Source organism: Phyllobates terribilis, unplaced genomic scaffold, assembly GCF_046119375.1.
Source record: "Phyllobates terribilis strain yellow unplaced genomic scaffold, ASM4611937v1 Scaffold_2__4_contigs__length_985480577, whole genome shotgun sequence".
In the NCBI taxonomy this organism is placed as follows: Eukaryota; Metazoa; Chordata; class Amphibia; order Anura; family Dendrobatidae; genus Phyllobates; species Phyllobates terribilis.
This window is the reverse complement of record NW_027362762.1, coordinates 620,575,753-620,602,211: the sequence shown is the minus strand read 5'-3', so window position 1 is coordinate 620,602,211 and position 26,459 is coordinate 620,575,753. Positions and strand designations below refer to the sequence as shown.

General features: G+C 42.1%; 1 protein-coding gene across 2 annotated transcripts in view; it reads right to left on the bottom strand.

Moving 5' to 3' along the window:
• Positions 1–26,459, bottom strand: part of LOC141221790 (uncharacterized) — a 176,461-nt gene that overhangs the window by 46,727 nt on the left and 103,275 nt on the right. The window contains exons 16-18 of one of the 2 annotated variants that reach the window (XM_073666574.1): positions 8,935–10,002; positions 8,507–8,680; positions 7,582–7,755 (exon numbers count right to left, since the gene is read on the bottom strand). In XM_073666574.1, the coding sequence (XP_073522675.1) occupies positions 7,582–7,755; positions 8,507–8,680; positions 8,935–10,002 (1,416 nt within the window). The remainder of the gene's footprint in view (positions 1–7,581; positions 7,756–8,506; positions 8,681–8,934; positions 10,003–26,459) is intronic. The other variant, XM_073666575.1, reaches the window with a different exon arrangement.

The window sequence follows — 26,459 nt, the reverse complement described above, 5'->3', positions numbered from 1 at the left end:
TTCCAGTAAGGCTGTGTTTATTTTTGCTGGAGTGCAGAGCTTTATGCCACATGATAAAGCCTGCAGAGAAAACATGGTTCCTGAGTCTACTTCCAGAAGTAGCCGAGTGAGGCATCATACCACAATCATAATACACATGTATGAGTAATATGAAGTCAGAAAACCTTAAAAAAACAAAAAAGGTATCTGAACACAAGTGTGTGTATAAATATCCTTATTAACCCCTTAACGACCGCCGATACATATTAAAACGGCAGGTGTTAAGGGGCCTTATTTCCTTATTGCCATTTTAAAACGGCGATCAGGAATAAGGCTGTAGCACCCCCAGAGTCAGATATTCTCTGGGGTAGCTGAGACCTTGGAAAACTTAATCAGGGCTGGTTTTTCTAGTCCCCAATCTTGTGATCGCCGTTACTCAGTGAATTACGACGATCACAAAAAGACACCTGTGCCCGCGGTTGCAATGATTTCTCTCTTCTCTAACACGATATACAGAGAGAAATTAAGCCCCCCCAGAAATTAAGCCCCCTTCGCCATCCCCCAGATCTCCTGATCCGTCCCCCAGGCCTCCGTCATCAAAAAAATGGTGGGCACATGTGCAGTGCGCCCGCCGAGGTCTGCCTGCAGGTACCCGGCAACAATAGGGAATTTTCCCTATTGGTTCCTCTGATCACTATGATCACCCTATACCAGTGATTAAAAGCAAAAAAAATAGTAAAAGAAATCCCCCTTTGTCAGCCCCTTAGTTAGATAAAAATTATAAAATAAAATTTTTTTTTTTTTCCATTCTTTGCTGTTAGGGTTGTGTTTTTGTTAGGATTAGGGTTGTATTAGGGTTAGGATAAGGGTTAGAGTTCTGTTACGGTTAGGATTAGGATTAGGGTTGTGTTATGGTTAGGATTAGGGTAAGGGGTGTGTTAGGGTTAGGGTTGTGTTAGGGTTAGGGTTGTGTTAGGGTTCGGATTAGGATTAGGGTTGTGTTAGGTTTAGGATTAAGGTTACAGTTGTATTAGGGTTAGGCTTAGGGTTAGGATTAGGGTTAGGGTTCTGTTGGGGTTGTGTTAGGGTTAGGGTTGTGTTAGGATTGGGATTATTTCAATAGTAAAATAAAAAATTAGGATGATATGATGATGACTAGTGTTGAGCATTTTGAACCCAGAGGTACACGGAATTTGATAACATTAGGTCGTCATATTGAATACATCATCATTAGTGTTGCTCACTACTTGAGTTTGCATCTGGTGCTCTGGAATGCACCAAGTATCGCAGATGCTTGAGTCCCCACCCTACATGTTTCGTGGCTGTTTTACAGAAAAAAAAACAAACATGTGGGGTTTGCTTGCCATACACGGGCACTAATGACGATGTATTCAATATGATGACCTAATGTTATCAAATTCTGTGTCGTACCTCTGGGCTCAAAATGCTCTCTATACTGTGTAAGGTGGCTAATGGTTGCATAGTCGATGGGAGGTACGTGTCATAGAGATGGCTGGTCTCTGTGATGTAACCCAGAGTATTTCTCTAGTGTAAGCACTAAGAAGATTGTTTGGTGCACCTGGGACCGGGTTACTGGTAGTTTAGAGAGATGGGTGGGTCTAGCTAGCCACATACCTTACCTCTGGGTGTAGTTAACAGCTTAACAGCCTATATAACTGAGGCTGTTGTTTGGCACATGGTCTGTGTGTCTAGAGGGAGAAGGCCTCCTGTGTGTGGTTGTTTACAGACTGGGCCTGTACTGGATGCCTACCAGCCTATGTGACCAGAGCACTGGCTAACCAGAGACTTTGCTAAAAGGACTGTTTTCTTTGTTTTTGCCTGCACTAAAGGCTGTTTGTTTGCATTTTGCTTTTGACCGGTTTATGAAGCCAATAAACCGTTATGGATATTTAAAGGAACATGCCTCCGGTTTGCCTCTCATCGCACCTGAGTGAGTGAGTAGCGCCTCCTTCTGGTTGTTTCTCCCATTCCCCTGACATACATTGCATTATATTTTATCTTGATCTAATAAAGTTTGTCACATTTTTTATATATCATCTTGCTTCTTTTAGGTTCATTCCTTCTTTGGTTCTGGACTAGGAGAAGGACAATAGAGAGAGTCAACAGATGGTTGAGTGATTTATGAAAGCGTCTATTGTGTTCTATGGTGGGAGTAAATGGATCTGTGCAGTTTAACATTGTGAAGAGAGCTTGAGTGCTGTACATAGGAGAGGAGAGGAGAGGAGAGAGGGCCTGATATGGATGGAGTGTGCCGAGTTTGTGAAAAGAAGGTAGATGTGAGTAAATGCAGCAGCCAGAATATAAATGGCACAAATACATATGGTGAATACTCTTTGCAAATCAGTTTATCTTGGAAGCAGGTTTGTTTAATTGTCTTGCCTGTTCAGGACAATTACCTCTCTCAGCTGGTAGATGAACCAACCAGGGGAGGTAATCTGCTGGATCTGGTGCTGTCAAATAGACCAGATACAATTTCAGATCTACAGGTCCGGAAGCATTTGGGAAACAGCAACCATAATATGGTAAGTTTCAATGTAATATTCAATAAAACATTTCAAAAAGGAAATGCAAAAACCTGTAATTTTAGGAAAGCTGATTTCAACAAATTAAGGGAAGAGCTTAATCATGTAGACTGGGACCATGTCATGGTAAATGGGGCATGTTTAAGGAAATACTACTAGAATCCTGTAGAAAATTTATACCCTCTGGTAATAAGATGTCCAGGAATAAAAAGAAACCATTATGGATAAATAAAAGAGTACAAAGACAAAAACATAGGGCATTCAAAATCTTGAAGGCTGAGAATACAGAAATAGCATTTCAGAAGTATAAAGACCTAAATAAGAAATGTAAAAAAAGAAATCAAGCTAGCAAAACTATCTACAGAGCAACAAATCGCCAGTGACATTAAAATAAATCCCCAAAAATGTTATACATACTGTACATCAATGCCAAAAATAAAAATCAGATGGTATCGGCCCCTTTAAAAACGATAACAACAAGATAATTATAGAGGACAAAGAAAAGGCTGTGATGTTAAACAGACACTTTTCATCCATGTTCACAATAAAAACGTCTGTTCTAGGGATCTTTCGACATGGCAAGAATCAAACCTCATAATCTAATATAACTAGTTTAACACAAAAAGAAGTACACCTGTGTCTGAGCAAATTAAACATTGACAAATCCCCCAGCCCAGATGGTATGGTATGGATACTGAGGGAATTAAGCTCAGTAATTGACAAACAGCTGAATCTCATTTTCTTAGACTCTCTGGTAACAGGGGTAGTGCCAAGTGGATGGAGGATAGACAATGTGGTACCAATATTTAAGAAAGGTAAGAAGGTAGATCCAGGTAACTACCGTCCGGTAAGTCTGACATCAGTAGTGTGCAAGGTTTTTGAGGGCATCATAAGAGATGACCTGCAGAGTTATATCACAGAGAGTAATATAATAAATGATAATCAGCACAGATTCATGATAAATAGGCCTTGTCTAACCAACATGTTGGGGTTCTATGAGGAGGTAAGTGCAAATCTGGATGTTGGTAATGCAGCTGATGTGATTTATCTGGACTTTGCAAAGGCATTTGACACTGTACCACATAATAGCCTTGTACTGAAGCTACAAAAGCAAGAACTTGGAGGAACTATATGTAGATGGGTAAGGAATTGGCTAAATTACAGGAAACAAACAGTTGTCATAAATGGTACATTCTCTAAATGGGATATAGTCAGAAGTGGGGTGCCGCAGGGATCTGTGCTAGGGCTAATTCTTTTTAATCTCTTTATTAATGACCTTGGGAATGGGATTGAGAGTAAAGTGTCAGTTCTTGCTGACGACACCAAACTATGTAGGATATTAAAATCTGATCTTGACTTACAATATTACAGAACAATCTGGATAAGAGACTGAATGGGCAAACACTTGGCAGATGAGGTTTAATGTAGATAAATGTAGAGTAATGCACCTAGGATGAAGTAATCCTATTGCTGCATACACATTAACTGGGAGTATACTCAGGACAGAATAGGAGAAGGACCTGGGTATTCTGGTTACAAGTAAGTTGAGCAGCAGTACTCAATGTCAAGCAGCAGCTGCAGGAGCAAACAAGATTTTAGAATGTATAAAAAAAGAAATAAAATCCCCTGATCCTAAAGTGTTGTTACCCTTTTATAAATCACTTGTGAGGCCACATCTGGAATATGGGATTCAGTTTTGGGCTCTGCATTTTAAAAAGGATATTCAATATTTAGAGTCAGTTCAAAGGCGAGCAACTAGATTATTACAAGGGATGGAAGGCCTCTCATATGATGAGAGGTTGAAAAAGTTGAGTCTGTTTAGCTTAGAAAAACGACGCCTCAAAGGAGATCTCATTTACATGTATAAATATATGTGTGGTCAGTACAAAGGACTAGCACATGACTTATTCCTTCAAAAGACTATACTAAGGATGAGGGGGCACTCATTACGGGTAGAAGAAAGGCGATTCCGGGACCTAAATAGGAAAGGGTTCTTTACAGTCAGAGCAGTTGGAATGTGGAATTCCCTACCACAAGAGGTAGTAATGGCAGACACTATAACAGCTTTCAAAAAAGGGCTGGACGATTTCCCGATACACATAATATTGTGGGTTACAGTTAAATTAGACAAAATATTACATCAATAGTAGTACATTTAATACGATAATAGTAATTACATAACTAGTATTGTAATTAGGTTTGATCCAGGGTTCTTGGACTGATTGCCTTTTCTCGGGGCCAAGAAAGAATTTTTCCCCGTGATGCAAATTGGCTGAATGTGTCCTGGGGTTTTTGCCTTCTTCTGGTTCAACAGATTTAGGCATAGGGACTTTACTAATACCATTATTAGAATCATAAGAGTAATACAAAATATAAAACTAATCAAAAATTATAAACGGGTTCATTTTTAATTGTAATAGTGCAGCGACAATAAAAAGGTAATTATACATTTGTGAGGCCTAGTCCCAGTAAGTTAGTAAGTTAGTAAGTTAGTGTAGGGAGTACAATTGGGGGAGTAAGGTTGAACTTGATGGACCTAGATCTTTATTCAACCTACTTTACTATGTTGCTATGTTATCTGTCTCCTGCCCTGTCCAACTGCCATGTTTATCTGCCCTGGCACTTAGAAAAATATGGTACTTCGATAAAATCTGCACAAGTGCCCCCCTGCACAAAGTGCCTTCCCCTTGGGTAGGTCTAAATATATAGGGAAGTATGTGCATAGATCTGTCAGATCTAAGGTGCTAGATGACAGGTGATACTGAAATAAAAATTAAAATGACAGTTACTCTTTAAATTAGCATCTAATATAAAAATACTTCCACCTTCTGTGCTATATTTCAAAACTGAAAAAACAAGAAAAAAACTTCGAATACAGGTCCATTATGACAAAGACAAACTTTATTTGTTCAAAATAACACGATTGACACAATGTAGTACGTGAAAGAGAATTGAAATAAAAACAACACACAAGCAAGAGGGCGCCACAGCAGACCCATATGTGGTAAATGCTCAATTATATATTTGTCGTATCAATAGTAAAGTCAAAGTTAGGGTATGTGCACACGATGCAGAAATGCTCAGGATTTTTTCCTGAGCGTTTCTGCATCTCTCTGGCAGGAAAAAACGCATGAGGATTGTACGTGCGGTTTCCTGCCAGGGACATGCGGAAATGAAGCGGTCTTCACTTTCATTTCCGCATGCGGGTTGACAAGCGCTTCCCAAGCGATTTTAGCATCACTTGGAAAGTGCTTGTCAACTTCACACTATATAAATCCATGCAGCCGGCATGGATTTATATAGTGTGTGAATGTCAAAAAATAAAAAATAAATCTATACTTTACCCTCTGATGGCCCCCGGTGTCCTGCTTCATCGGTCCCGGCTGCCGGCAGTGAAGACTGTAGGACCTTCCGACGTCAGCGTCACGTGACCCGTCACATGACTCTGACGTCAGCGAAGGTCCTTCATTCAACCGCGAAGTGCGCGGGAAGCCGGCAGGACGCAACGCGGGCCGTCAGAAGGTGAGAATATATATATTTTTTATTTTATTCTTTTTTTTTTAATGGTACCTGGATCTGGATGAGAGTCCTCTCATCCACACCCGGGTACCATCCGCACATTAGACCGCATGAAAAGCGCATCAACATATACAGTGATGCGGATTCCATGCGGTCTAATGCAAGCCAATGGCGGCAAAAGAGCAGCGTTTCCGCAAAATTAATTGACATGCTGCGGATTTTTGACCGCAGCGTTTACGCTGCGGAAAAATCCGCATAATGGGCACAGCACATGCGGATTTCAATTGGGGAACATTGCTGCCCTTCTACCATGCGTTTTTCATGCTTTTCCGCGGCGTTTACGCAACTGCAAAAACGCCGCGGAAACGCATGAAAAACGCATCGTGTGAACTCAGCCTTACATTGTTCGCTTAAAAAATTCCTGCGCACTGATGTATACCTTGCTCAAAAGCTTATACTGCATATCAGTTAATACTTATGTATCTTAAAAAAATATATAGTATACCATGCAGATTAAACACCATAGTGCTAGCTCATGACACCGTTCACAATATTGATGTTTATTATAATTATTACCATATAGGTAGAATATGTAAATAGAGTATATGAACAAATGTGAACACCGTCATGAACAGCACCCAATTAACATGAGAGCGTGCACGGCTCCCAATACATTAGATAGAAGGGGTGGGCGCCATCGCAGACCAGCTACATACCATCCACGTGTGAGTATGCTCATTTTGCCATCATGATAGCTCCAGCTCATGAATATGTTCGTTTTTCCACGCAACACTAGCGTCTTTCTATCTAATGTATTGGGAGCCGTGCACGCTCTCATGTTAATTGGGTGCTGTTCATGACGGTGTTCACATTTGTTCATATACTCTATTTACATATTCTACCTATATGGTAATAATTATAAACATCAATATTGTGAACGGTGTCATGAGCTAGCACTATGGTGTTTAATCTGCATGGTATACTATATATTTTTTTAAGATACATAAGTATTAACTGATATGCAGTATAAGCTTTTGAGCAAGGTATACATCAGTGCGCAGGAATTTTTTAAGCGAACAATGTAACTTTGACTTTACTATTGATACGACAAATATATAATTGAGCATTTACCACATATGGGTCTGCTGTGGCGCCCTCTTGCTTGTGTGTTGTTTTTATTTCAATTCTCTTTCACGTACTACATTGTGTCAATCGTGTTATTTTGAACAAATAAAGTTTGTCTTTGTCATAATGGACCTGTATTCGAAGTTTTTTTTCTTGTTTTTTCAATATTATTTTTCGATGGTCCGCTTTTTATATAAGTCCATATACTGGTTATCATTATTATAGGACACATATATAGGTGTCTTTAATGATATTTATTTACCTTGTTTTTCTCTTGTTTGTATATTTTTTTCTATATTTCAAAACTGTACAGTCTGTCTGTTTGCATTACTAGGCTATGGCAAATTCCATATTGGTGCCAAGAAGTCACCAACATGGTATTACTTCAGTATTGAGGGAGATCCTGGCTACTTACAGCACTCACAACTCTCCTCAAATACAAGGCCTGTTGGACAATATTGCTTGTAAGTTATTCCATTAGTGCAGTGCCAGAATGCATTTTTGTCACCAGCCACTGGGTAAAAACCACTTGCTCGACCTGTACAGAATTCTTTCTGCATTTTAGCTGGCGGTGCAGGGGGATAATTGCCTGCAACAGCAAAACAGACAATTTTTTAGTGATGAATAAACAATTATGCAGTAATTAATCATTTATAATGTATGCATTTGCAAATAAAGATATAACAATAAAAATAGAGTTTCTTATTTTGATACATAAAAGACCAAAAAAGTAACAGAATCCTTTAAAATGTCAATCCATCAATTATTATTTCAAGGTTTCTAAGGATTAATGTAAAATATACCATAAAGGCAGACGAGTAACATTGTTTTGGTTACATTTCCACCAGGATTACATTTGACTGAACTAGTCATCTGACAGATGAATCAATCTGCTTAGTTAAGCCTCATTCAGACGTCTGATTTTTTTCACATGCGAGAAAAATGGACTGATTATTCTGATCAGACTCTGAGAGTTTGATTAAAGTGTGGTACAAGTGTCATCAGATTTTCTCGTATGTGGAGAATTGTAAATAAAGTCTTCCCCACCTTCTCCATTCTGACAGTTCATGAAAATTTGATGTCATCCTAATGATATTAAATTCCCATAGAAACCCTTTTAATAAAAGGTGCAAATGTTTGTGTAGTCATGAGCATTAGTCAATTACTGGATGTGTTCAGGAGTCAGATAAGATAATTAGAAACTAGCCAGATTTTATGTAAAAGTGTAAAATCAAACTATAAACTAGGCAAACATATTAAAAAAGGTCAAAATAAATAACATACATGCTAAAGTTAATGTGAACTTTTCAAAATTGTCAAATGAAACCACAAACACTTACAGCATTCACAAGTCACATCAAAGACAAGGCCAGCACTGCAAAATTGTTTATAGGTGATTCCATCTGAGCAATGCCAGAAAGCGTTTTTGTCACCAGCAACAGGATACAAGCCACTGGCTCTTCCAGTACAGAAATTTTTGTGGGAATTAACAGGGGGTACACTTGGTGAGTTGCCTTGAAAACAAAAAATAACAATTACGTAGGCAAAAAAGTACAGTATATGTATGACTGGTAGTAAAGTAATAAGCAATATGGCATAATGCATAATAATAAGTAATATGCATTATTGCTCCAAAAGTCTGTTGCTTTTTTATTGTTGCAAATGCCAGTTAATGCACTTTGTATAACAACAATGCAAGCCAAATGAATTAATGTGAACAATTGAATGAATTACATTTGAATCGCTTTCACAAGACCATAACACTTACCTTTGTGATGGTCATGCAAATGACCATTCCCTGATGGATTGCTTTCAGGGTTGCTGTGAATGGGATTGCTTCCAGAGTGACTGGTCTTACTGCTGGTATGAGAGGGAATTTTCTCTGGGTGATTTGTCTTAGGGCTGGTGCCAGAAGGACTGGCTTTAGGGATACTATGAGATGGAATGCTTCCAGGTTTATTGGTCTTTGGATTGCTGCTAGGACTGCTATGAGAGGGAATGTTGTCTGGTATGCTGGTCTTGGGACTGTTGCCTGAAGAACTACTCTTAGGGTGACTGGTCTTAGGGCTGCTACTAGAGGGACTAGTTTTAGGGATACTATGCGAAGGTATGTCCTCATGGTGACTGGACTTGGGGATACTGCCAGATGGACTGGAATTAGGAATTATATGAGATGGAATGTTTCCAGGGCGATTAGTCTTGGGGTTATTTGCACTGCTATGAGAAGGAATGTTGTCATGATGAATGGATTTGGGATTATTACTAGGACTTGTCTTAGAGCTGCTATGAGAAGGATGTCTTTTAGGTTGGCCTGATTTAGGAATGGAATGAGAGGGAATGTTCCCTGGGTGATCAGTCTTGGGGATACTACCAGATGGATTGGTTTTAGTCTTAGGACTGTTGTGAGAATGAATGGTCCCGGGGTGACTAGTTTTGTGGATTCCTCCAGAGGAACTGGTTTTGGGAATATTATGAACAGGGATGCTCTCATGATGAATTGACTTGCTACTTGGGCTGCTATGAGTGGGAATTATCTGATGATTAGGCATTTTGGGAATGTTGCTAGAGGGACTACTTTTAGGATTAATATGAGTGGGAATACTCTGGTGATCAGTGGTCTTGGGGATGTTGCTTTTGGGTCCACTCTTAGGATTGTTATGAGAGGGAATACTGTCATGATGGTTAGTCTTATCGATGCTACCAGAAGGACTAGCTTTTGGGCTGCTATGAGAGGGGATGGTCTTGGGGCTGCTGTCAGAGGGACTCTGTTTATGGTTAATGTTGGCAGAACCACTGTGAGCTTTAACGGGTATCTTTTGTGTGGTAGAATAAGAACCTTTAAAAAAAAATTAAAAGAGAATATGTTTATTCATTGCCACCAGTTATACTCATGTTATATTATTCATAATTCATTTTATTTATTTTGTGAAAATTATAAAACAATATGCGCCATAAAATCAGTATTAGGCCTCTTTGATACAGATTTTTTTCAACATTTGTAAAACTTGCAAAATGTTACACCTTTGACCAAAAAACCCAACAAACCTGAATGTTTAGTATGTAGTTTTTTGCTATAAATTTAAAAATTAAATCTTGCCAAAGCATTTTGTATCAAAAAAATGCAGTGAAAAAAAATAAGCAAAACAATCTGTGTGAGTCCCTCTTATAGTTTGGTCTCTGTGACCTGCAGAAGTAGTGCTGTTGCAGAGTGTGATGTGCAGAAGTAGTGCTGTTCCTTTAAAAGCTCTCAGCAACTATTAGAAGTAACACAAGCACAGGAGACAGGAAGTGTCCAGCAACTACAGGGATTAACACAGTCACAGGAGAAGGGGAGTGTTTTAGCAGAGCCCCAGGGGGATTGTGGGGAAGTTGTTTACAGTCTGGCTGGAGCCAAAGAGAAAGGTGGTGTATGTGTGTTCTGTATCTCACAGAAGTGCCCCTGCAAATAAAAAGGATTCAAGTCAGGAGTGAAGCTAAACACAGGTCAGGTAGAGTTCCTGAACTAGCAGTGCAGAGTATTGTCAGGCATAAAGATAAGGACTGGAAGAAATGGTGTCACAGGGATCATCTCCCTCAGCAAACCCTCCCCCCTTCCTCCATCTCACTGTGCTGTAAAGAATACTGTGTTCATTAATGTGCCTTTGCATTAGAACTGTGCTGTCTTGTACTACTGAGAAGACTATGAACTGCTGTGCTGCTAAGGAAACTGTACTGTTTGTCACTGGAGCCTGTTGTTCATAAAACTTAACTTGCACTGGCTGTGCGGCTGCTTATTAAATGCTATTGTTCTACCATTCATGAGTATTCTTGTCAAATTTCTTCGATACCACTTGCGTTTATTTGTGAAAAAATCGGAAATTTGGCGAAAATGTAGAAAATTTTGCAATTTTCAAAATTTAAATTTTTATGTCTTTAAATCAAAGAGATATGTCACACAAAATAGTTAATAAATAACATTTCCCACATGTCTACTTTACATCAGCACAATTTTGGAACCAAAATTTTTTTTTAATAGGGAGCTATAAGGGTTAAAAGTTGACCAGCGATTTCTCATTTTTACAACAAAATTTACAAAACCATTTTTTTAGGGACCGCATCACATTTGAAGTGACTTTGAGGGGCCTTTAAGACAGAAAATACCCAAAAGTGACACCATTCTAAAAACTGCACCCCTCAAGGTGCTCAAAACCACATTCAAGAAGTTTATTAACCCTTCAGGTGCTTCACAGGAATTTTTGGAATGGGAAAGAAAAAAATGTACACAACTTTTTTCATAAAAATGTTACTTTAGACCCAATTTTTTTTATTTTTGCAGGGGTAACAGGAAAAAATGGACCCCGAAATTTGTTGTGCAATTTCCCTTGAGCATGCAGATACCCCATACGTGGGGAAAAAACACTGTTTGGGCGCACGGCAGGGCTCAGTAGGGAAGGAGCACCATTTGACTTTTTGAATGTAAAATTTGCTTGAATAATAAGCGGGTGCCCCTGATGTGCCTAAACAGTGGAAACCTCTACAAGTGACACCATTTTGGAAACTAGACCCCTCAGGGAACTTATCTAGATGTGTGGTAAGCACCTTGAACCCCCAGGTGCTTCACAGAAGTTTATAACATGGAGCCCTGAAAATAAAATTTTCACATTTTTCCCACAAAAATGTTTTTTCAGCCCCCAGTTTTGCATTTTCAAAAGGGTAACAGGAGGAATTGCACCATGCAACTTGTTGTGCAATCTCTCCTGAGTAAGCAGAAACCCCATATGTGGTGGAATATCACTGCGTGGGCGCACGACAGGGTTCGGAAGGGAAGCCATTTGACTTTTTGAATGTAAAATTTGCTTGAATAATTAGCGGACGCCATGTTGCATTTCGAGAACCCCTGATGTGCCTAAACAGTGGAAACCCCCCACAAGTGACACCATTTTGGAAACTAGACCCCTCAGGGAACTTATCTAGATGTGTGGTGAGCACACTTAACCCCCAGGTGCTTCACAGAAGTTTATAATATAGAGCCGTGAATATAAAAAAATCAAACTTTTTCCACAAAAATGATCTTTTAGCCCCAAATTTTTTATTTTCGCAAGGGTAAGAGGAGAACCTAAAAACTGTTGTGCAATTTCTCCTGAGTACGCCAATACCCCATATGTGGGGATAATTCACTGTTTGGGCACACGTTTGGGTTCAGAAGGGAAGGAGCACTGTGTGAATTTTTGAATGCAAAATTGGCTGCAATCAAGAGTGGACGCCATGTCGCATTTCGGGAGCCCCTGATGTGCCTAAATAGTGGAAACCCCCCACAACTGACTCCATTTTGGAAACTAGACTCCTATGCCATGCAGCCTGTCAGCGCTGCACACAGGGAGAAGTTACTTTGGTCATGCACTGCACATGACCAAAGCAACTTCCTGCCTCCTGGTGACCCTGATGTTGTCATGACGACATCGGATCATCATGACATTATCCGGGAGCTGCTGCAGACATCACTGGACGCCGGGGAGGAGGTAAGTATCAGCGCTTACCTGCCCCCGCAATGCTGCAATCGACTTCGATCACAGCATTGCAGGGGTTAATGTGCTGGGAGCAGTGTGGGACTGCTCCCAGCACATAGCACCAAGTGTCAGCTGTGTTAATCAGCTGACACCCGGCGGTGATCGCCCTGCACCACTTGTGTGCGGGCACGATCGCATTATGCATAATAGTACGTAGCTGGTCCATAAGTCCCAGGGCGCATCTAAAAAAGGAGATGACAAAAAAAGGAGATGCCTCAAAAGGGGACACCAAAAATCCTGACTTATGTAGAGTAAGCAGAAAAAAGTACAATAAATTGCAGCCACTAACTTAGAGACATGAAGTGTATAATCTTCAAGGGATGAAACAGTCAAGTGACTCCCCAAAATGGTCGATTATAGAATATGATAATAAATAGACTTACCCTGAACATAAAGATATATATACATAGTAATAAAGACAAACCATTATTATTCAAAACTTAGGGAGAGAATCGAAAATACTCATGCATAGTAAATGCTAATGATGACACTCCCCATATATAAAAATAAGTAAAATCACTTCACAGATTGAGGTAGTGCCTAAGTGTTAAACAATAACAGGTATTTACTTACTGGCAGAAAAGAAAGGGTAAGCAAACATAGACAGGATTAGCAACCCTCACCCTGAGGCTGAGTTCACACGATGCGTTTTTAATGCGTTTCCGCTGCGTTTTTGCAGTTGCGTAAATGCCGCGGAAACGCATTAAAACGCATGGTAGAAGGGCAGCAATGTTCCCCAATTGAAATCTGCATGTGCTGTGCCCATGATGCGGATTTTTCCGCAGAGTAAACGCTGCGCTCAAAAATCCGCAGCATGTCAATTAATTTTGCGTAAACGCTGCGTTTTCGCCGCCATTGACTTGCATTAGAACGCGCCAATTCCGCAAGACTGCATTTGTACTTGCGCTATTGGCACGTTCTAATGTGCGGATGGTACCCGAGTGTAGAGGAGAGGAGAGTCTCATCCACACCCAGGTACCATTAAAAAATCTGTAAAAAAAGAATAAAATAAAAAATAAATGTATACTTACCTTCTGTCGGCCCGCGCACCGCTCCTGCTTGGTTCCCGGCACTTTGCAGTGAGTTGAAGGACCTGCGCTGACGTCAGAGTCATGTGACGGGTCACGTGACGCTGACGTCGGCAAGTCTTTCAGTTCAATGTTGCCGGCAAGGGAGAACGGAGTTAGCGGGACACCGGGGGCCATCAGAGGGTAAAGTATACATTTATTTTTTATTTTTAACCATTCTCTCGGGTCACACTATATAAATCATAGAATCATAGAATCATAGAATGGTAGAGTTGGAAGGGACCTCCTGGGTCATCTGGTCCAACCCCCTGCTCAAAGCAGGATTCACTAGATCATCTCAGACAGATGTCTGTCCAGCCTCTGTTTGAAGACGTCCATTGAAGGGGAACTCACCACCTCTCGTGGCAGCCTGTTCCACTCATTAATCACCCTAACTGTCATAAAGTTTTTTCTAATATCTAATCTGTGTCTCCTCCCATTTAGTTTCATCCCATTGCTTCTAGTCTTTCCTTGTGCAAGTGAGAATAAAGATGATCCTTCTACAATGTGACAGCCCTTGACATATTTGTAGACAGCTATTAAGTCTCCTCTCAGTCTTCTTTTTTGCAAGCTAAACATTCCCAAATCCTGCAACCGTTCCTCATAGGACATGGTTTGCAGACCAGTCACCATTCTGGTCGCTCTTCTCTGAACTTGCTCCAGTTTGTCGATGTCTTTTTTAAAATGTGGTGCCCAAAACTGTACACAGTATTCCAGATGAGGTCTGACCAAAGAGGAGTAAAGACCGATAATGACTTCACGTGATCTAGACTGTATGCTTCTGTTAATACATCCCAGAATTGTATTTGCCTTTTTTGCTGCTGCATCACACTGTTGACTCATGTTCAGTCTATGATCTATTAGTATACCTAAGTCTTTTTCACATGTACTGTTGCTTAGCTCTATTCCTCCCATTCTGTATATGCTTTTTTCATTTTTATTGCCCAGATGTAGTACTTTGCATTTTTCCCTGTTAAAAACCATTCTGTTGGTTGCTGCCCACTGCTCCAGTTTATTTAGGTCTTTTTGAATCCTCTCTCTCTCTTCTCTAGTATTAGCTATCCCTCCTAGCTTTGTGTCATCAGCAAATTTAATCAGTTTACCCTCAATTCCTTCATCTAAATCATTGATAAAGATGTTGAACAATACAGGTCCCAGGACGGAGCCCTGTGGTACCCCACTTGAGACATTCATCCAGCTGGATGTGAAGCCATTTACAACCACCCTTTGAGTCCGATCACTAAGCCAGTTATGAATCCACCTAACAGTTGCCTGGTCCATTGCATACTTGGTCATTTTTTCAATAAGGATGATGTGAGATACTTTGTCAAATGCTTTGCTGAAGTCAAGATATACTATATCTACAGCATTTCCCTGATCCACCCAGTCAGTGATTCTGTCATAGAAGGAAATTAAGTTAGTCTGACATGACTTGTTAGTTACAAACCCATGCTGACTCTGGTTAATCACTTCATTCTTATCCATGTACTTACATACATGTTGTTTAATAATTTGTTCAAAGATCTTTCCTGGTATAGAAGTCAGACTCACCGGCCTATAGTTCCCTGGGTCCACCTTCTTCCCCTTTTTGAAGATAGGAACAACATTTGCTCTTCTCCAGTCTTCTGGGACTTCTCCTGTTCTCCAAGAATTTTCAAAGATTATGGAGAGTGGTTCTAAAATTTCTTCTACAATCTCCTTCAGTACTCTGGGGTGTAATTCATCTGGACCTGGAGACTTGAACTCATTTATGTTAGCTAAATATTCCCTCACAATCTTTCTGTTTACTGATAACTTGGATTCCTCTATTCCTTTAAAAGGACAGTGAAGATCAGTTGATGTTACATTTTCTTTCTGAGAGAAAACAGATGCAAAATAGGAATTAAAAAGTTCGGCCTTCTCAACATCCTCTCTTACCATTTCTCCATTTTCATCCTGTAAAAATCCTATAGCATCTTTGACTTTTCTTTTACTTTTGACATACCCCCAAAATCCTTTTTTATTGCTTTTGACATCTCTTGCAAGCCTTAATTCATTGTCAGCTTTAGCTAACCTGATACGTGCCCTACAGGATCTGCAGACTGCATTATAATCTTCTTTAGATATGCCTCCCTCTTTCCATTTAATAAACATTTCTTTCTTTCTTTTTAGCATGTGTTTAAGTTCTGTGTTCATCCATCCTGGTTTCCTTAAATGCTTCCCATTCTTCCTACTTTTCGGGATTGTTAACGATTGTGCTTTGAGAATCTCATTTTTAAAAATTTCCCATCCTTCCTGGACATTTTTGTCCTTAAGGACATCCAGCCATTGGATCCCTCCTATTCTCTTTCTGAGTCTCTTAAAATCTGCCTTTCTAAAATCTAACCTTGAAGTTTGAGTCTTCACATGTCTTCCTCCTCTAGTTATCCAAAATTCTATAATAGCATGATCGCTGCCTCCTAGGGTCCCAGCCACCTTTACCTCCTCAACCATTTCCTCCCTGTTTATAAGGATTAGATCCAAAGTAGCAGATCCCCTTGTTTTTTTCCCTACCTTTTGGAAGATAAAGTTGTCAGCAAGAGAGGATAAGAATTTGCTTGACCTGTTAGTTTTACTTGAGAGAGACTCCCAACAAATGTCTGGATAGTTGAAATCTCCCATGACCACTACGTCATATTTTTTGGAGAACTTGGTCATTTGATACATAAAGAGTTCATCCATATCTTCAGCTTGCCCAGGTGGCCTGTAGTAAATGCCTACAATGGTGTCCTTTCCGTTGTTCTCTCCTTGTATTCTTACCCAAACAGTTTCCACAGAACTCCCAGTCTCTGAAGCTTCAATCTCTGTGCAGATATACGCTTTTCTAACATACAATGCAACACCTCCTCCTCGTTTATCAAGTCTGTTTCTTGCAAATAAGTTGTATCCTTTTAGCCTTTTATTCCAATCATGTGTATCGTCCCACCAAGTTTCAGTGATTCCAATGACATCATATTCCTTTTCCTGCATTAGTAGTTCCAATTCTCCTTGTTTGTTGCCCATGCTTTGTGCATTTGTATAAAAACATTTTAGTTTGTGATTGGTTTCTCTTCCTCCCATATTTTTATTATTTAGATTTTTTTGTCTTTGTTCTTCTTTTCCACTTCCAGTAGCAGAGATCTCAATAGTATTTGTCAGCTGTATGGCTTTTTCTGGCCTTTTGCTTCCCTTCCCACATTGTTCTAGTTTAAAGCTCTTCTGATGAGTGTAGCAAGGTGACTTCCAAATACATGTTTTCCAGTCTTCGTAAGGTGCACCCCATCTCTAGCAAGTAGTCCATCGTATAGGTAATTCATTCCGTGATCCAGAAATCCAAATCCTTGTTGACGGCACCATCGACGTAGCCAGTTGTTCACCTGTAGAATCTTATTCCACCTCATTGTTCCATGGCCATCCACTGGGAGGATGGATGAGAAGACCACCTGCGCTCCCAATTCTTTCACTTTCTTGCCTAAGTCTTCAAAGTCACTGCAGATGGTTTCCAGGTCCTTTCTTGCGGTGTCATTTGTCCCCACATGTATTAGCAGGAATGGGTAGTGATCTGTAGGTCTGAAGAGTCTTGATATCCTGTCAGACACATCTTTAATTTTTGCTCCTGGAAGACAGCACATTTCTCTTGAGGTTATGTCTGGTCTGCAGATAGCGGCCTCTGTTCCTCTTAACAGGGAATCCCCCATGACCACCACTCTCCGTTTTTTCTTCACAACATTCTTCTTTCTCCATCCAGGAGGATTCTGAGGGCTTACAAGGTTATTCATTGCTGGCAAAGTCTTATCTTGCTGTATTTCTTCATGGTTCTCCTGTGTGAGAGCCTGGTACTGGTTCCTGAGCAGTATGGTTGCTGACTGCCTCTCAATCCTCCTGCTTCTGTGGGTCACATGCTTCCATTCCTCTGTTTCGTCAGGTGCAGTTCGGATTTCTTCTCTTTCTGAATCATGAAGAGATAATTCTGCTCTGTCTAAGAACTCTTCACCTTCCTTAATGATTTTCAAGGTAGTTAACCTCTCTTCTAGATTTCGCAACTTTTCCTCCAACAGGGACACAAGCTTGCATTTCTGGCATGTGAAGTCTGGCTTTTCCACTGGCAAGTCTGTGAACATGTAGCAGGATATGCAGCTCACCAAATGGCTCCTGGACTCTTCCATGTTCTTATTGTTAATGTTCTGAAAACAGTGAAAAAAGCTTAAAAAAAAAGCTTCAAAATGCGCGCGCCGGTAGGCGCGCGGTTTACCGATGTCCTCTTTTCCGCTCCAACAGCCAAAATCCAGTGTTCTTTGAGCTCGCGGAGACTCTTCACTTACCCCAAAATGCAGTGGGAATATGCAAATTATCTCCTCAGGACTCCTCCCCTGGTTTACCGATGTCCTCTTTTCCGCTCCAACAGCCAAAATCCAGTGTTCTTTGAGCTCGCGGAGACTCTTCACTTACCCCAAAATGCAGTGGGAATATGCAAATTATCTCCTCAGGACTCCTCCCCTGGTTTACCGATGTCCTCTTTTCCGCTCCAACAGCCAAAATCCAGTGTTCTTTGAGCTCGCGGAGACTCTTCACTTACCCCAAAATGCAGTGGGAATATGCAAATTATCTCCTCAGGACTCCTCCCCTGGTTTACCGATGTCCTCTTTTCCGCTCCAACAGCCAAAATCCAGTGTTCTTTGAGCTCGCGGAGACTCTTCACTTACCCCAAAATGCAGTGGGAATATGCAAATTATCTCCTCAGGACTCCTCCCCTGGTTTACCGATGTCCTCTTTTCCGCTCCAACAGCCAAAATCCAGTGTTCTTTGAGCTCGCGGAGACTCTTCACTTACCCCAAAATGCAGTGGGAATATGCAAATTATCTCCTCAGGACTCCTCCCCTGGTTTACCGATGTCCTCTTTTCCGCTCCAACAGCCAAAATCCAGTGTTCTTTGAGCTCGCGGAGACTCTTCACTTACCCCAAAATGCAGTGGGAATATGCAAATTATCTCCTCAGGACTCCTCCCCTGGTTTACCGATGTCCTCTTTTCCGCTCCAACAGCCAAAATCCAGTGTTCTTTGAGCTCGCGGAGACTCTTCACTTACCCCAAAATGCAGTGGGAATATGCAAATTATCTCCTCAGGACTCCTCCCCTGGTTTACCGATGTCCTCTTTTCCGCTCCAACAGCCAAAATCCAGTGTTCTTTGAGCTCGCGGAGACTCTTCACTTACCCCAAAATGCAGTGGGAATATGCAAATTATCTCCTCAGGACTCCTCCCCTGGTTTACCGATGTCCTCTTTTCCGCTCCAACAGCCAAAATCCAGTGTTCTTTGAGCTCGCGGAGACTCTTCACTTACCCCAAAATGCAGTGGGAATATGCAAATTATCTCCTCAGGACTCCTCCCCTGGTTTACCGATGTCCTCTTTTCCGCTCCAACAGCCAAAATCCAGTGTTCTTTGAGCTCGCGGAGACTCTTCACTTACCCCAAAATGCAGTGGGAATATGCAAATTATCTCCTCAGGACTCCTCCCCTGGTTTACCGATGTCCTCTTTTCCGCTCCAACAGCCAAAATCCAGTGTTCTTTGAGCTCGCGGAGACTCTTCACTTACCCCAAAATGCAGTGGGAATATGCAAATTATCTCCTCAGGACTCCTCCCCTGGTTTACCGATGTCCTCTTTTCCGCTCCAACAGCCAAAATCCAGTGTTCTTTGAGCTCGCGGAGACTCTTCACTTACCCCAAAATGCAGTGGGAATATGCAAATTATCTCCTCAGGACTCCTCCCCTGGTTTACCGATGTCCTCTTTTCCGCTCCAACAGCCAAAATCCAGTGTTCTTTGAGCTCGCGGAGACTCTTCACTTACCCCAAAATGCAGTGGGAATATGCAAATTATCTCCTCAGGACTCCTCCCCTGGTTTACCGATGTCCTCTTTTCCGCTCCAACAGCCAAAATCCAGTGTTCTTTGAGCTCGCGGAGACTCTTCACTTACCCCAAAATGCAGTGGGAATATGCAAATTATCTCCTCAGGACTCCTCCCCTGGTTTACCGATGTCCTCTTTTCCGCTCCAACAGCCAAAATCCAGTGTTCTTTGAGCTCGCGGAGACTCTTCACTTACCCCAAAATGCAGTGGGAATATGCAAATTATCTCCTCAGGACTCCTCCCCTGGTTTACCGATGTCCTCTTTTCCGCTCCAACAGCCAAAATCCAGTGTTCTTTGAGCTCGCGGAGACTCTTCACTTACCCCAAAATGCAGTGGGAATATGCAAATTATCTCCTCAGGACTCCTCCCCTGGTTTACCGATGTCCTCTTTTCCGCTCCAACAGCCAAAATCCAGTGTTCTTTGAGCTCGCGGAGACTCTTCACTTACCCCAAAATGCAGTGGGAATATGCAAATTATCTCCTCAGGACTCCTCCCCTGGTTTACCGATGTCCTCTTTTCCGCTCCAACAGCCAAAATCCAGTGTTCTTTGAGCTCGCGGAGACTCTTCACTTACCCCAAAATGCAGTGGGAATATGCAAATTATCTCCTCAGGACTCCTCCCCTGGTTTACCGATGTCCTCTTTTCCGCTCCAACAGCCAAAATCCAGTGTTCTTTGAGCTCGCGGAGACTCTTCACTTACCCCAAAATGCAGTGGGAATATGCAAATTATCTCCTCAGGACTCCTCCCCTGGTTTACCGATGTCCTCTTTTCCGCTCCAACAGCCAAAATCCAGTGTTCTTTGAGCTCGCGGAGACTCTTCACTTACCCCAAAATGCAGTGGGAATATGCAAATTATCTCCTCAGGACTCCTCCCCTGGTTTACCGATGTCCTCTTTTCCGCTCCAACAGCCAAAATCCAGTGTTCTTTGAGCTCGCGGAGACTCTTCACTTACCCCAAAATGCAGTGGGAATATGCAAATTATCTCCTCAGGACTCCTCCCCTGGTTTACCGATGTCCTCTTTTCCGCTCCAACAGCCAAAATCCAGTGTTCTTTGAGCTCGCGGAGACTCTTCACTTACCCCAAAATGCAGTGGGAATATGCAAATTATCTCCTCAGGACTCCTCCCCTGGTTTACCGATGTCCTCTTTTCCGCTCCAACAGCCAAAATCCAGTGTTCTTTGAGCTCGCGGAGACTCTTCACTTACCCCAAAATGCAGTGGGAATATGCAAATTATCTCCTCAGGACTCCTCCCCTGGTTTACCGATGTCCTCTTTTCCGCTCCAACAGCCAAAATCCAGTGTTCTTTGAGCTCGCGGAGACTCTTCACTTACCCCAAAATGCAGTGGGAATATGCAAATTATCTCCTCAGGACTCCTCCCCTGGTTTACCGATGTCCTCTTTTCCGCTCCAACAGCCAAAATCCAGTGTTCTTTGAGCTCGCGGAGACTCTTCACTTACCCCAAAATGCAGTGGGAATATGCAAATTATCTCCTCAGGACTCCTCCCCTGGTTTACCGATGTCCTCTTTTCCGCTCCAACAGCCAAAATCCAGTGTTCTTTGAGCTCGCGGAGACTCTTCACTTACCCCAAAATGCAGTGGGAATATGCAAATTATCTCCTCAGGACTCCTCCCCTGGTTTACCGATGTCCTCTTTTCCGCTCCAACAGCCAAAATCCAGTGTTCTTTGAGCTCGCGGAGACTCTTCACTTACCCCAAAATGCAGTGGGAATATGCAAATTATCTCCTCAGGACTCCTCCCCTGGTTTACCGATGTCCTCTTTTCCGCTCCAACAGCCAAAATCCAGTGTTCTTTGAGCTCGCGGAGACTCTTCACTTACCCCAAAATGCAGTGGGAATATGCAAATTATCTCCTCAGGACTCCTCCCCTGGTTTACCGATGTCCTCTTTTCCGCTCCAACAGCCAAAATCCAGTGTTCTTTGAGCTCGCGGAGACTCTTCACTTACCCCAAAATGCAGTGGGAATATGCAAATTATCTCCTCAGGACTCCTCCCCTGGTTTGCATGGAGTTATATAGTGTGACCTAGTTGTCAAGCACAAGTGATGCTAAAATCGCCTGGAAAGCCCTGGTCAATCCGCATGCGGAAACGCATGTGAATCCGCATGTGGATCCGCATGTATTCTGCAGGAAAAACGCATGCACAATCTGCATGCGTTTTTTCTGCCAGGGAGATGCAGAAATGATGCAGAAATTTTCTGCTTCATTTCTGCATCGTGTGCACATACCCTGACGCGCATTTTGCCACTAGGTTCTCCAATGGAAGAAGCTAGTGACGAAATGCGCTTCGCAGTGAGGGGACACTAATCCTTTCTATGTTTGCTTACTCTGTCTTTCCATGTTCCACCAACATAGAAGTACAAGGGCTTGTTTTTACAGACTTGTTGTATTTTAATGGCACAATTTAATGTACCAGATAATGAATTAAAATAAACTTTACTGAACTTTACAGTCACTCAACAGTAAAAATAATGTGACAACTTTACTCTGACAGTAAGTTCAGTTACGGCGATACCAAATTTATATTTTTCTTTTATTCTTTACTACTTTTACAAAATGAAAAACTTTTTTACACAAGAAATTTGTTTTGTGCCAAAGCCTTATTTTATTTTGACTTGGAGTGATGGAGTTGTACAATGGCTTGAATTTTACATGGTGAACTATAGTTTTGATACACTTTACATTTTGTTCCAATTATTCCATTATTTTAAAGCAAGGTGATAAAAATGCAGCAACTCTGGCATTTTATTTATTTTTTGCTTTACCATGCTGAATTAACGCCTTCCCATATGACGTAACTATACATAATGATTGGGAATGGTTACCACAAATTGACATACAGTTTCATGGCGATCATGTGGGTACACGAGCTGTGCCCACACAATTGCCACTAGGAGCTCGTTTTAAATGATAGCCGAGATCTTCCTGTTACAACCAGGGCCGGTGTTTGCACTGTCACTGGCTGCTAAAACAAAATTAAATGTAAAAAGTACACATATTTGGTACTGCCACATCTGGAATGACCTGATCTATACAGCTGTCACATTGATTAACCCCTTCCATGAACTACATTAAAAAAAAGTAGCAAAAGCTAAATTTTTTCATCATACTGCCGAATAATACATAGAATAAAATGACTGGAGTAAGATTTCTGGAGTAAGGAACACCACAGCTTGTCACGCCCCCATCACACCACAGATGTCCTAACATTTTCCTTTAGTGTTTGCTGATATAATTCAAAATTAATTGTTCTATTAATGATAGCAAGTTATCCTGGCCAAAATGCAGCAAAATAGGCCCAAACCATCATACTACCACCACTGTGTTTCAGAGATGGTTTGAGGTTTCTATGCTGTAATGCCATATTTTTGTTACACATCTGTCTTGGATCCATGCTTTGCTTTGCTTCCATCACCCTCATCTGCTAGACTTTCTTGTGCTCCACATTAGGCTTTTCAAGTAGCCCGAAGCGCTCCCATGTGTTTATTTCCTAAACCTGTACACCTGTGGTTGAAATTAAAACTTTCTAGTATGTCTTTTAGTTTGTCTGTACATAGTTCCCATTCACAGTCTCCAAGACGCCTGTGGTTTCTAGTCCCTGAGTTGCATGTCTGCGGCTTTCAGTACCACTGCTAACTGGCTAGATTCTCCTGGACGTCTCCTATTTCCTGCAGCTTCCATGGTTTTCAGACTTTCTAGTAACTCTGGAGTTTTGTCTGCTACCTGTTCCCAGTCTTCTAAGACCTCTGCTGCATGTCCGGCAGTTTCCAGGACGTCTCCTAGCCACCTGCGATTTCCATAGTATTTGGAATTTCTTGTCTGCTACCTGTCTGCGGTCTCCATGACACCTCTCGTCTGCCTGAGGCTTTCAGTCCATGAGTCACCAGTCTTCCTGCGGTCTTCAGTAACTCTGTAATCTGCCTGAGGTTTTCAGTAACTCTGCAATCTGCCTGCGGTTTCTAGTAATTCTTCAATTTGCCTGCAGTCTTCAGTAACTCTTCAATCTGTCTGAGGTCTTCAGTAACTCTGCAATTTGCCTGCAGTTTTCAGTACCTCTGTTAACTGTCTCCTGTGTGCTCTCCATGTCATGTGTGCCTCACCTGCTTGCTACACTGATACCTGTGGCCTGTGTGCTCACCTGGACCTTGGGCTTAGAGGATCCACCTCACCCAGTAAACCCACACTATGTAACAGTTTTTCTTTCCTCAAACATCATATTTCTCATTTAAACCAAACAACTCTATTTTATTCTCATCTGTCCAAAGAGCATTGTTCCAATAGGCTTCTGGCTTGATCTTTAGTAAACTGCAGCTGACCAGCAATGTTCCTTTTGCCATTCACACCATTGTTCTTCAGTGTCATCTCGATGATGGAATCATGAAGTTTAACATTGGCTAATGTGAGAGACGCCTTTAGTTACTTAAAGGTTATCTTGAGTTCCTTTATTACCTAGTAAACTATTATACTCATTGCTTTCAAAGTGATCTTTTTTTGATCGACTACTTCTGGGCAGGGTATTTAATTGTCTTGAATTTCTACTATTGGTACACAACCTGTCTGACTAGATTGGTGGAGTTCATACGCTTTCAAGATTATTTTATCGAGTCTTAGGCTGTGTGCCCACTATGTGTTTTTTAAGCATTTCCGCAGCGGCAGTTCCGCTGCAGAAACGCTTAAAAAACGCTTGGTAGAAGGTCTGCCATGTTCCCCAATGATAATCTGCATGTGCTGTGCACATGCTGCAGAAATTTCCACTGCGGATTATCATTGCGGCACTACCAATTATTTTGCGGAAGCGCGGCGTTTTCGCCGCCATTGACTTGCATTGGAACGCATGGAATCCGCATCACTGCATCTGCAGATACGCATTCCATGCGTTTCAATGTGCGGATGGTACCCGGGTTTGGAGAAGAGGAGACTCTCCTCCAGACCCGGGTACAATAGTACCTGTAAAAAAAAGAATAAAATAAAAAATAAGTATTATACTTACCTTCTGATGGCCCCCGGTGTCCCTGTCTTGGCTTGTCGGCAGCTCGCGGTGGACTCAAGGACCTGCGGAGACGTCATTTAGTCACGTGACGGGTCACGCAACCGCTGACGTCAGCAGGTCCTTTAATCTACCGCGAGCTGCCGGCAAGCCGAGACCAGCACACCGGGGGCCATCAGAAGGTAAGTATATATTTATTTTTCAATTTTTACCATTGTTTCGGTCACAGTATATAAGTCCATGCCATTTGCATGGATTTATATAGTGTGACCAAGTTGTCAAGCACTTTCCAAGTGATGCTAAAATCGCTTGGAAAGCGCTTGACAACCCGCATGCGGAAATGCATTTGAAGACCGCTTCACTTCCGCTTGTCCCTGGCAGGAAAAACGCATGTACAATCCGCATGTACAATCCGCATGTACAATCCGCATGCGTTTTTTCTGCCAGGGAGATGCAGAAACGCTCAGGAAAAAATCTGGAGCATTTCTGCATCGTGGGCACATAGCCTTATAAACATCAACAACTTTTCTTCTGAGGTCCTCAGAAATCTATTATGTGCATGCCATGATACACTGCCACAATCATGTGTGGTGAAGCTCAGACTTTTAAAATAAACAGCTCACCATGCACACCTGATTGTCATTTTATTGATTGAAGGTGAAATTGTTTTAATGTTTTCAAATTATCTGTTAATCCTAAAGGTTCATACACTTTTATAACTCCCAAACAAGTGATATTACATTCCACATGTAAAAAAAAATACAAAGTGTATTTTTTCCCCTTCTTCCATGGCAGCACCACCTGAGAGAGGGTATCCGCCCATCAAGGACAGGAACCTACTGAATAAAAAGGCGGTACCTCTCTTCCGCATCAGTTTTGGTTCCTGTCCTTGATAGGAGCCTCTCTAGGTGGTGCCTCGCATACCTTATCGTGGGGTCTGGAACGTGGATCCCGGAATCGATGCAGTCTGGAGGCCGTGAATACGCAGCAGATGGGACCTCTGTTCTCAGCCCCATCTTGCTGGTACCTGGGTCTGCGTGCGTGCGGAGGGGGGGCGCCTTCCGGGGTCCTGCATGTGCGTCACGCCCTGTGATGTAGCGCGCCGGAAGTCCGGGCTGCGCACGCACGAGGTCGCATCGCGCCCTGGCACGAGTGCGCTGGAAGCCCGGGTTTGCGAATGTGCGGGGTGCGATTCAACATGACGCATCCCCGTTCGCAAGCGCACTGGGAGCCGCTGGGTCTGCGCATGCGCAGGAAGGACTCCGCGGCGTAGCGCGCCAGCTGGCTAATATATAATGTATAATGTATAATAAATATATATACAGTATATATATATATATATATATATATATATAAAGAATAAAAAAACAGAGAGAAAGGGCCAGCTGCCTTCTTCTAAGCGGAGGTACCCTTTTGAAGAGGAGGACGCAGCTAAGTGGGACAAAACCCCTAAAATTGATGTGACCATCTCGAAGTCCTCGAAAAGATCCACACTGCCTTTTGAGGATTTGCCTCAAAGATCCGCTCGATAACAAGGCGGAGTCTTTTCTAAAACAGGTCTGGGAGTCCTCAGCAAGAGCTCTGAAACCGGCAGTGGCGGCCACCTGCACCGCCAGGTCTATGATGATCTGGCTACAGCAGTTAGAGGACCAGATTAAAGGGAATAACCCGAGGGATAAAATTCTGTCGGGTCTTCCTCTTATGCAAGGGGGCGGCTGCATTCCTTGCGGATGTATCGGCAGATTCAGTTGAGCTGGCTGCCAGGT